The sequence below is a fragment of the Physella acuta genome, unplaced genomic scaffold (genome assembly GCF_028476545.2).
Source record: "Physella acuta isolate Inbredline_101_S28 unplaced genomic scaffold, ASM2847654v3 ptg000363l, whole genome shotgun sequence".
Classification (NCBI taxonomy): domain Eukaryota; kingdom Metazoa; phylum Mollusca; class Gastropoda; family Physidae; genus Physella; species Physella acuta.
Genome location: NW_026731882.1, coordinates 499,631 through 512,500, shown reverse-complemented (window position 1 = coordinate 512,500; position 12,870 = coordinate 499,631). Strand labels below are relative to the sequence as shown.

The following is a 12,870-nucleotide window of genomic DNA, read 5'->3' as shown; positions in this document are numbered from 1 at the left end:
GGTGTAGGTGTAGGTGTAGGTATTGGTACATCACATGTCCATGTTCAGGTTTAGCTATAGCTCAGGTAATGCTATCCCAAATTTTACCATATTATGGTAAGTGTGGGTTCCATTATTGTTTTTAATTTTAACCGACTAGGTCGTCAACCCTATATTTCTTTGGCAAGTCTAGAACTGCACATTTCATTACGTGAGTACCACAAATTTCCTTTCAACATACTCTTGCAGTGACCCTGCCAGATATAGGATCTGAACTTGCAGCGAACCAGTCAGAAATTTGACCTGACCTCACAGTAACGTGTCCGACATTTGACCAGTTTATAAGAAAATGCTGGCAAAGAAGTTTGTAGTGCTGTTGTCACTCGCCCTATGTTTCACCTGGGTGACCTCACAAACGGGTAGGTCACACTCGGTCTGTGTTTATTACATCATCATCATCTGGTCTCGTTTATAACCAAGGCACATGGGGAAGTTGAAGTAAAGTTCATCTAATTTAATTACCTCAGTAAACGAGGAGAAAATTTGGTCAGCACTATGCCCAGCAGCCTTTGTTTCTTTTGCCTCCACCAGAGCTGGGTGGAATTGGATACGAACGCGAGACTTTCGTGTTAGCAATCTAGCACTCTACCAGTTGTGTAGCGAGGTCTGCTGTCACCCGTTGCGGACCTTAATGGTGTCACCCCCCAGAGGCATAGCGACCCTTTCCGGGGAAAAACTTTCAAATTTTCGATTTGCATCCCCACCCCCTCAAACTTTCTATTTGCACCCGCTGCTCAAATTCAATGTTTTCTCTATATATTTTGCTATTTTTTGCCTTGGTGTCACCCCCCCCCCCCTAAATGGTGTCACCCGGTGCGCTTCACACACCCCGCCCCCCCCCCCTTCGCTACGCCTCTGCACTCTACTGCTAGGAAACGCCTCCGTTTATACACAACAGAATAGGCCTATTTCTAAAAAATACCCTTTATATATTTTATACACCAATACATGTCTGTGTTAGATGTAACAATTTTTGTAACTATCTGCCATAGGCTTGTTTGTAGAAGAATGTTGTATTCACCATCGTGATAAGAATATTCTAGTTTACACAACTAATTAAATAATGAGATGAAAATCATTGAATGTTGTATTTACTTTTAATCACATACAGGTTTACTTAAAATGTTTAGTATAAACACAGCAATCGGGAAAAATTAAATCAAATTTAAATTTATACCATTTAGCTATATTGTGATTTTAACCGTTGAGTGTGCCAGACCGTGAGTGGAGTTTAGCATAACGAGATATATAAATTTGTATTTTTACAGATATTTAAATTACGTCATTTCAAAATCGTAATCAGATTAATTGGAAAAAAAAATAACATTAGACAAGTACAAACTTTATTTTATTGATTTCCATTGACGATGCCCCCCCCCCCCCCCTGAAAAGGGTGTGGTTGTTAGATCGTTTTGGAGACCGAGAAAGTGAACGACAATCGAGTCGGCCATAAATAATAATCTCTTTAGTCTCCTGAGTGGAACTCAATCATAAAATAAAAAAAAAAGAAAGAAACAAACTAGAAATTGTACACGAAATTACAATCAGATCTATAACTTGGTAATACACGGCGAAGTATTTTTTTAAATTATTCCATTGATTCTATTTTCAAGAATCATGAATTGCCATTTTTAAAATACCACTACCCCATTTTTTTTAACAATAATAATAATTATTATTAAAAAGAAAATGCTGTGTCAAATATTTTTTAATCCCTTAAAATGAGAAAATAATTGCTTTGTACTTGTGTTAGTATGTTGATAGTTATCTTGACTTAGTAGAAAGACTGTTGGTTTAACTCAGGGGTCTCCAAACTTTTCAGTCCGAGGGCCGCATTAACTATCAAATTTCAGTTCGGGGGCCAGTTTCTTCCAGGCATGTCTTTGATTTTTCTGGTCCAACTTCCTCAGCCATCACCAACATACGATTTTTCCTTGGACAAAAAGATCTCCGCGGGCCGGATGAGAGGACTTCGCGGGCCGCATCCGGCCCGCGGGCCGTAGTTTGGAGACCCCTGGTTTAACTTAACATAACACGAATTAGTGAACATTATTTTATTAAGAAGAGTTATCTCCCTTGTACTTTTACTATCTTACAGTTATTCGATTTTTTAGCATTTCATCGATTGAACTTTTTTTTTTTAAATAATCGTGTCAGTTGTCGATCCAAAAGTTTTATATTTTACATTAGCTGTAAGGATTACATTTGTGAAAAAACATATAATTAATTGTATCATTATTTTTAAAAAAAATATGTATGTATACACGAACACGTCTCAAATGTAACCAAAGTTTTAGTTGTTCCTTTTTTTTTAAATCGCTGTTGACTGCAGAATCCTGTCGTTGGGCTGACTCAACGTTGATTGATGGACGGTGTTTTCTAGCCAGGACTCCCAGTGTTGCACTTACATGGTTGAATGCGCTTGTAAGATAGACGCAAATATTTTATAATTTAACAAAATCAATACATAATCTAATATTGTAAGATAGACGCAAATATTTTATAATTTAACAAAATCAATACATAATCTAATATTGTAAGATAGACGCAAATATTTTATAATTTAACAAAATCAATAAATAATCTAATATTGTAAGATAGACGCCAATATTTTATAATTTAACAAAATCAATAAATAATCTATTATTGTAAGATAGCGTAAATATTTTATAAGTTTACAAAATCAATAAATAATCTATTATTGTAAGATAGCGTAAATATTTTATAAGTTTACAAAATCAATAAACAATCTAATATTGTAAGATAGACACCAATATTTTATAATTTAACAAAATCAATAAATAATCTAATATTGTAAGATAGAGCCAATATTTTATAATTTAACAAAATCAATAAGAAAATATAATATTGTAAGATAGAGGCAATATTTTATAATTTAACAAAATTAATAAATAATCTAATATTGTAAGATAGAGCCAATATTTTATAATGTAACAAAAGCAATAAATAATATAATATAGTAAGATAGAGCCAATATTTTATAATTTAACAAAATCAATAAATAATCTAATATTGTAAGATAGAGCCAATATTTTATAATTTAACAAAATCAATAAATAATCTAATATTGTAAGATAGAGCCAATATTTTATAATTTAACAAAATCAATAAATAATTTAATATTGTAAGATAGAATAAATAATCTAATATTGTAAGATAGAGCCAATATTTTATAATTTAACAAAATCAATAACTAATTTAATATTGTAAGATAGAGCCCATATTTTATATTTTAACAAAATCAATAAATAATCAAATATTGTAAGATAGAGCCAATATTTTATAATTTAACAAAATCAATAAATAATCTAATATTGCAAGATAGAGCCAATATTTAATAATTTAACAAAATCAATAAATAATCTAATATTGTAAGATAGAGCCAATATTTTATAATTTAAAAAAAATCAATAAATAATCTAATATTGTAAGATAGCGTAAATATTTTATAATTTAACAAAATCAATAAATAATCTTAACAAAATCAATAAATAATCTAATATTGTAAGATAGCGTAAATATTTTATAATTTAACAAAATCAATAAATAATCTAATATTGTAAGATAGAGCCAATATTTTATAATTTAACAAAATCAATAAGAAAATATAATATTGTAAGATAGAGGCAATATTTTATAATTTAACAAAATTAATAAATAATCTAATATTGTAAGATAGCGTAAATATTTTATAATTTAACAAAATCAATAAATAGTCTAATATTGTAAGATAGAGCCACTATTTTATAATTTAACAAAATCAATAAATAATATAATATAGTAAGATAGAGGCAATATTTTATAATTAAAAAAAATCATTAAATAATCTTTTATTGTAAGATAGAGTCAATATTTTATAAGTTTAGAAAATCAATAAATAATCTAATATTGTAAGATAGTGCCCTTCTTTTATACGTTTACAAAATCTATATATAATCTGATGTTGTAAGATAGAGCCTTTTTTATAACGTAATAAATTAAATAAGCAATCAAACATTGTATAATAGACGCCATTATTTTATGATTTTACAAAATCAATGAATAATCTAACATGGACGCTATTATTTTATAATTTTACATTTTCTACTTTAAAATGTTGCTAGGAAATGCCAACTTTTCATTTAGCCTAAATTCAATAGTTATATGCATAGTTTTTTATCAAAACGATATTTTGATTGTAGGAAAAAAAGTCACAGGAAAAAAATTGGAAAAATAAAAAAAAAACAGAAAAAAGTTGCAGGAAAAAATGTCACAAGAAAAAAGTCACAAGAAAAAAGTCACAAATATATATTTGCATGTAATTTGTTAATACTTTTATATACTAATATTCAGAGAGTGCAAATTAACTTAAGATTAAGTAAATGTAATGTAATGTGTGTAGGTTTTATACGCATGGTAATTTTTTATAATTCATCTGAAAATATTTAGTAAGAAGTTTTTAGATTGTAATTATGTTAAACATAATATTAATAGCATTTAATAGAATGTTCCAACGTCCTCTGTTTTCATCACCAACATTAATTTACCATGACATGGTAAGTTCATCTGACTTGCTGCCCTCAACTCATTGCAACAATAGTTATGTTTAGTTCAACCACCTTTACTGCCCTCATTTATCACGCTCATTACATAACAAAGCATGGGATCAAAACAGAAAGCCGATAAGGTTCAAAGGCTGACAATATATTCGGACAAGACCGACTGAGGAGAAGCCGACCAGAGAAAAGCCTGTGGCAAAACATATGCAAAACACAATGATGTGCCTAAATTTCTTTTATAATTAACTTTTATACCGCGTATTTAACTAAATACGTAACAAAAGTTGAGATTGCTGTGTAAATTATCTTAGAGTATGTTTACTTACAATTGTTATAAACTATATTGCTTTTAACTTCTATAAAAAAATATACTATCATAAACACAACTCACAATAATTAACATACAAAATTTTACTATTCTAAACAAATAAATCAAATTATTTCGGAACAGATTTTTGTGACTTTTTTTCTGTGACTATTTTTCCGATAAAATTTTTCCATTGTGACTTTTTTTCTGTGACTTTTTTACCTAGCATAAACTGTGACTTTTTTCTCTGTGTTTTTTTTTCCTGTGGCTTTTTATCCGTTCACCGTTTTTTGCTTATCGAAACACAACACAGGCGCACTGTGAGTCTCTCGGAGGCACTCTAGCAAGCGTCATCACACAAACACAATTCGATCAATTGTGTAGCAAGCTTGATGTCACCGGTAAGATTTTTTAAAACCTTTTGCAAACATGCGATAACTGAATTAAATGAAGTGTTTTTAAATATGGTGACCGGGAACAAGCGCAACGGAAAACTGCGCAACGGAATACTGCGCACGAAATAGTGCACAAGGACATTTTTATTTTCTTAAATCGAGCATTTGTAGACATAAACAAAGAATGTCCATATGTACATGTAGCTTAGACAAAGACGTGTTTACGAAATATGAATAAATAAAAGTGTATTAGCATAATTAGTTTGCATTTGAGTATTGTTTTGTGTTTCTGAAGATTTCTGTTGCGAAGTTTTTCGTTTGCGCATTAATTACTAAAATATGAATGCACAAAGAAAAAACAACACATCCATAACTACAATGAGGTTGTAAGCGTAAGCGTAAGCGTAAGCGTAAGCGTAAGCGTAAGCGTAAGCGTAAGCGTAAGAGTAAGCGTAAGCGTAAGCGTAAGCGTAAGCGTAAGCGTAAGCGTAAGCGTAAGCGTAAGCGTAAGCGTAAGCGTAAGCGTAAGCGTAAGCGTAAGCGTAAGCGTCAGCCTAAGCGTCAGCCTAAGCGTAAGCCTAAGCCTAAGCGTAAGCCTAAGCCTAAGCCTAAGCCTAAGCCTAAGCCTAAGCCTAAGCCTAAGCCTAAGCCTAAGCCTAAGCCTAAGCCTAAGCCTAAGCCTAAGCTTAAGCCTAAGCCTAAGCCTAAGCCTAAGCCTAAGCCTAAGCCTAAGCCTAAGCCTAAGCCTAAGCCTAAGCCTAAGCCTAAGCCTAAGCCTAAGCCTAAGCCTAAGCCTAAGCCTAAGCCTAAGCCTAAGCCTAAGCCTAAGCCTAAGCCTAAGCCTAAGCCTAAGCCTAAGCCTAAGCCTAAGCCTAAGCCTAAGCCTAAGCCTAAGCCTAAGCCTAAGCCTAAGCCTAAGCCTAAGCCTAAGCCTAAGCCTAAGCCTAAGCCTAAGCCTAAGCCTAAGCCTAAGCCTAAGCCTAAGCCTAAGCCTAAGCCTAAGCCTAAGCCTAAGCCTAAGCCTAAGCCTAAGCCTAAGCCTAAGCCTAAGCCTAAGCCTAAGCCTAAGCCTAAGCCTAAGCCTAAGCCTAAGCCTAAGCCTAAGCCTAAGCCTAAGCCTAAGCCTAAGCCTAAGCCTAAGCCTAAGCCTAAGCCTAAGCCTAAGCCTAAGCCTAAGCCTAAGCCTAAGCCTAAGCCTAAGCCTAAGCCTAAGCCTAAGCCTAAGCCTAAGCCTAAGCCTAAGCGGTAGCGGTAGCGGTAGCGGTAGCGGTAGCGGTAGCGGTAGCGGTAGCGGTAGCGGTAGCGAAAGTGTAAGCGTAAGTGTAAGCGTAATCATAAGCATAAGCATAAGGGTAAGGGTAAGCGTAAGCTTACGTGTAAGTAAACATGCACATGCACATGTACATGCACGTGTACGAGTGCGTATGCGTGTGTGTGCCTGTACGTGTACGTGTACGTGGACGTGTGCGTGTGCATGTGCGTGTACGTGTGCGTGTACGTGTACGTGTACCTACGTGCAATTGCAAGTGTAAGTGTAAGCGTAAGTGTAAGTGTACATATTTCTACAAGGAATAAAACATCAATTGAAATATTTGCCTCCCAGAGTCCTATTGGATTGGTGCCAACGACTTGGACAAGGATAAAATGTTAGTGTGGGTTGCGGATGGTAGCGACGCCAGCAATATAACAACAAGCAGCTGGAACCACATCATCACACTCTCAAACGACAAAGCCACCTGTATTGTTCTACGCATCGAATATCAGATGTTTGTGTCATCTCCTTGCACCAACGCATTTTATTTTCTGTGTATGGAAACCGGTACATTTTCAGCAGTTGTGTGTATTCACATTTTAACACAGTGCAATTATATGTTAAATTTGTTTCAATAAATTTAATCCAAAAGACAGGTAAGAATAGTGCCTAGTTTTTTTAGCAGAGTACGGAAATAGCTGTTCCTCGATAACTCACCAGCTTAGTAAATGATTAGACTATTTTATTGATGTTTGCGTGTTTAAATATTTAGTCAACCAATAGTCAGGTATTTATATTTTGTTACATGATCACTTCCTTTTGTAATTTAATGTCTTTGCGACTATTTTAGATTCGAAGACTACTACAGCTACAACCAATGAGCCTACAACCAATGAGCCTACAACCAATGAGCCTACAACCAATGAGCCTACAACCAATTAGCCTACAACCAATGAGCCTACAACCAATTAGCCTACAACCAATGAGCCTACAACCAATGAGCCTACAACCAATGAGCCTACAACCAATGAGCCTACAACCAATGAGCCTACAACCAATGAGCCTACAACCAATGAGCCTACAACCAATGAGCCTACAACCAATGAGCCTACAGCTACTGCGACAACAGCCAATGAGCCTACAGTCACTACACATACACAAGCTGAGATCCTCACCACCATAGTCAACAAATGCGCAACGCAAGGCATCGTTACAACGACAGATAAATCTGCAGTGACCGAGGCTATCAATTTTTGGATTATCTCCCTTTTGGTCGCTCTCTTCCTCTCCACCTGAAAATCATTACATTTTCTTTGAAAGAAAACCTCTATTCGTCAATAGAGCACACCTATAGACGTTATACTTGTTATGTTGCTATACTGTTGTCACATATTTTATCAACATTGTATTATAAAGATCGCATAAATATGTAAAACAAATATACACTTAAATTTGAATGTTGTTTCTTTTTAATGTATGACTTGCTATGATTATCCACGATTCACAAACCCACGCTATGGTTAAACGTGGCACAAACACAAATAATATTGAACATAAGTATAACACGATGTCCACGTGTATTGCTTATATTAAATATATATATATATATATATATATATATATATATATATATATATATATATATATATATATATATATATATATATATATATATATATGTGTGTCACTATGTCATTTCAACCGTTTGACTAGCGAAATGCTCACAATACTACGTTAAAAAATTCTCTATCAAGTCCTAACTGTGAAAGTAAATTGTGAATATCACAACCAACTTACATCACCTTTAAAATATAATGCATTCAGTAGCTAGCCATATGCAGGGGCGGAACTACAGTGCCGCCAGACCCCGCAATGCGGGGGGGCCCATGCCATTTAGGGGCCCGCAGCCAACAATAATATATTTTTTAAAGTTACTTTTTAAAAATTTTCGAGCATTTTTTCTAGCATTTTTTGACCCGATGGTTGTTTTGTAAAAAAGATTACCGTAGCTGCGGTTGGGTTATCTTTATTCTATAGACACCACCCCACGCTGTTGTATATTCGTTTTCCCTTTATTTTTAACCACTGTGAAAACCGAGTCCTCTTTCTCCTACAATCAAACTTATCAAGGATAAGCAAACGTTCAAACAACTTCCATGACTTATTTCCCTTTTTTAAATAGTCAAATAGGGGTGCTCATAAGCTCCTTTTAATAGATTTGCACTAAACATATTATTATTATTTTTTATAGAGTATTTACTAAAGAATGACATTGTATAGAAAGGAAATGTATTTAAAATTAATAATATAAATACAAAAAACATAAAAATAAACATAACACGAGAAACCATTTACTTATACAAATCTTTCATGGTTTATATTCTTTTGACAGACCAAAGGTTAAGATGTTTTATAGCAAAATTAAATAAAACCGATTTTCATAAAACACACTAATGACACCACATTTGGTCGGCTAGCCCTTTTTAGGGCTGGCTGCCGGGGTTGAGAAGTTGGTCATCGACGCATCGAATGCAAAAGATCGTGTGGTGTTGCGCCCACACATCCCTCGAATGCATCAGCTCTCGAGAAAAGTCACCTGGTACTTGTACTATGGTGGCTTCAATGTACGAGTGGCTAAAAACAGGGGTCGGCAACCTGCGGCTCGCGAGCCGCATGCGGCTCTTTTGTTATCAACATGCGGCTCTCCAGCTCCTTGAACAAATACTAATAATCTTAATAAAAAAAAATATATTTGAAATTAAAAAAAATGTTAGTGGCTCTTTAAAACCAGGGAAATTTTGAAAATTGTAACTTTTGGCTCTTCCGCTTCAAAAGGTTGCCGACCACTGGCTAAAAATCAATTCTTTTCAGCTTGACGACGCCTAACTAGGAGCAATCTTAGGTAGGATGATCCGTCTCGACAACATTGAACCTAAACTCAAAGCTCTATAGGAATTAATAGAAGAAATGAAAAATTAAAAGAGAAAATAAAGAAGCAAAAACACTGAATAATTATCATTAAATTTTTTTTTAAAAACCACGTTTTCTGATTGAACTATACAGTAGAAAATAAATGCTATACATCACAATAATGCAAGCGATCACTCTACTATAAGCGATAAAAAACTATAAGCGATTTAAAACCTGAGAAATTTTGAAAATTGTAATTTTTGGCTCTTCCGTCTTAAAAGGTTGCCGACCCCTGACTTACACAATGACATGATGTAAAAAAAAATTAAAATTAAAACCCGAATAGGCCAGCAATGAGAATCCAATGTTCGTATTTTGTGTTCGTATATATATATATATATATATATATATATATATATATATATATATATATATATATATATATATATATATATATATATATATATATATATATATATATATATATATGTAACTCATATGGTTACCAGCCAAGGGGGGAAGAATGAAGTTTTAATTCATTGGGTTGCGGCCCCTTTTTTTTTCATGCTCTTGTGAACGATGTTACCTGTGTCCCTTGTCATGTGACATGGGACTGTGGGTAGTTTTGTGCCAGCCGTGTCAGTCACACGCAAGGCTGCTGTCTGTGGACACGGTGACGGTACCAAGATGTAGACCTAATGAAGATTTTTCTCTCTGTTTTGAAATCGTCGTACTACTGTGTTATTCATCGCCGTCACTGCTCGATGCAGTGAATAAAGCCAGTACTTGACGGTGTCAGTGTGTTCTAAACCTCAGGGTCAGCCCGTCTTAACCACAACACCTCAGTGGGTAAAATCATCCCAACTGAGTGAGGATTACATTTGGCGCCCAACGTGGGGCTCGACCTTGGGAGGTAGGAATGGAGAGCAGCGATCCGACGTTGGAGAAGTTGTCGCAGGAGTTGGCCGAACTGACGGCTAAGATGGCGGCGATACAGGCTAATGCGCAGCGGCCCGTGACGGTGGAGGTGTGCATGTCAACACATAATTGGCTGAACCTGTTCACCGGCCTTCCACCGACTGGAGGAGGGGAGATGAGTTTCCCGGACTGGGAAACCCAAGTGCAATGTTTGCTGCGGAACACCAGCGCTCCGAACCCGTTGCCACGCATCTTAGGCAGCCTGAGAGGGATTGCCTATGAGCGGGTAAAGCAGGCTGCGAGTCCAGAGAAAGTGCTAAGCCTACTACAAAGCACTTTTGGCGACACCCGATGTGCCGACGACCGGTATCTGCAGTTCAGCCGACTCACTCCACATCCAAGAGAGTCAGCGTCGGAATTTCTCTGCCGACTGTGGTCAGAGATGACGAAGCTAAACCAGCAGCGTATCTTTACTGAGGCCGATGCCCAGAAGAAGGTGTATCACACTTTCTGCAAGGGGGTTTCACCTCTTCTGGCGCTCGAACTTCGCGGCACATTTTGTTTCGCAGGGGAAGCCAGCCCGAAGGTGGAGGACGTCCTGAAAGCTGTTAAAAGGCTGGACGGGACAACTGAGTCCCCAGTCATAGCCGTGGCAGCAGCTAACAGGACTATCCAGGTTGACGCAGTAACGGCAGCTGTTCGCCAGGAGACGAAGCCGCTGATGCTCACGGAGGAACAACTCGACCGTCTGGCGGAGAAGGTCGACGCAGTAACGGTAGCTGGTCGCCAGGAGACGACGCCGCTGATGCTCACGGAGGAACAACTTTACCGTCTGGCGGAGAAGGTGGCATATATCCTAGCCCGGAAACAACGGCCCTCCAGAGGAGCTTGTTACGGGTGCGTGTCCACGAAGCACTTCGTCCGCGACTGTCCGAGGAAAGCAGCTAGGCAACGGGGTCAGCAGCAGGGAAACGCCAGTCCATCAGCGTCGGGGAGCGGATGCTGATGCGTGGTCTGCCAAGCTCCCAGCCCAAGTTTACACCACCGAGATCAACACAGTGTCGAGCAACTACAGCTCAGATTACACTTGTCGCGGCGGGTGAAGATCGTCTTACATTTACCAGCAAAATGCAACGTATTCGGACACTCAATTAATGGTTAAACTAACTGCTGATTCTATTTAAGGCTTTGGAATCATTTTTCAACAGCTTTTATTTGACACTAAACAAATACAATTATCCATTCATAAGTCTTATTTAATACAAAATGAAATGCAGGTCAACAGGAGGTACGGCTGTCGGGTGTTTCGCCGTGGAGGAGGGTTGCAGCCGGAGGGTGCGCGTGAGGAGGGTAGACAGCCACACCATGAATGTCAGTCTCAGCGCGAGCAAGACCGTCGCTTGGGAGACAGACATGACACAAGCAGAGGTCGGAGACACCGCTGGAGGAGAGGCCGACGACGTGGTGGACGCCGCAGTGGTTGGCAGCGACCCGACTATACTATGTCGAGTTCAGAACTGACTGTGGCGGAGGGGGGGCGACGGAGAGAGATCATCCCAACCAGTGAGGCAGATGAAGGTGAGGAACTGACAATCAAGGTAGTGGTCCCAACCAGACTTCGGCCGGAGGCAACGCCTTTCGTGCCAGAGGTGGTCGCCCGGGACGGACAAGACAAGGTGATGGTCAGGCCAGCCCCACATCTGGATGAGGTGAATGCGAGGGACGAGGCATCGGAAGAGGATGACTCTTTGATCAACCCAGAACCACCAGCGGAGCTGCGGAGGTCAACCCGTCAACGACGACCCGTCGAGCGACTCAACCTGGCGCATCAAGTGGTGACCAGTACCAGCACTGGAGCCTCTACCGGTTTGCCGGGAATAATATCTTTTGAGTTGATAGGACTTAATGTCTGTGAACTACTGTACTGAATTTGTTTAAAAACAATTATTTATGAGCTGTAAATGTAAATTCCATTTTAAATTTAGTTGTGAGGGGGGCTGTGTAACACATATGGTTACCAGCCAAGGGGGGGGGGGGGGTGGAGAATGAAGTTTAAATTCATTGGGTTGCGGCCCTTGTGGGACCGCAACTGAACTGTTGATGTAGTTTTTTTTCATGCTCTTGTGAGCGATGTTACCTGTGTCCCATGTCACATGTGGGTAGTTTCGTGCCTAGCCGTGTCAGTCACACGCAAGGCTGCTGTCTGTGGACACGGTGACGGTACCAAGATGTAGATCTAATGAAGTTTTTTCTCTCTGTTTTGAAATCGTCGTACTACTGTGTTCTGCATTGCCACTATAGCTCGATGCAGTTAATAAAGCCAGTAATTGACAACAACTGTCGGTGTCAGTGTGTTCTGAATCTCAGGGTCAGCGTATTAAGTCACCTTTTAAAAACGATTTTGTCTAAATATAATAATAAAGTAAGATTGTTTGGTTTAGGGTTAGGGTTATCATAACATTACAAACGTAATAATACAAAGACTGATCA

At 37.6% G+C, this 12,870-nt stretch overlaps 1 protein-coding gene across 1 annotated transcript in view; it reads left to right on the top strand.

The window, feature by feature from the left end:
* The window catches only part of LOC131941483 (uncharacterized), an 8,346-nt gene extending 852 nt beyond the window's left edge, over positions 1–7,494 (top strand). The window contains exons 2-4 of the mRNA XM_059300757.1: positions 229–398; positions 6,904–7,119; positions 7,403–7,494. Coding sequence (XP_059156740.1) covers positions 329–398; positions 6,904–7,119; positions 7,403–7,494 — 378 coding nt within the window. The 5' untranslated portion in view covers positions 229–328. The remainder of the gene's footprint in view (positions 1–228; positions 399–6,903; positions 7,120–7,402) is intronic.
* Positions 7,495–12,870: the final 5,376 nt, after the last annotated feature.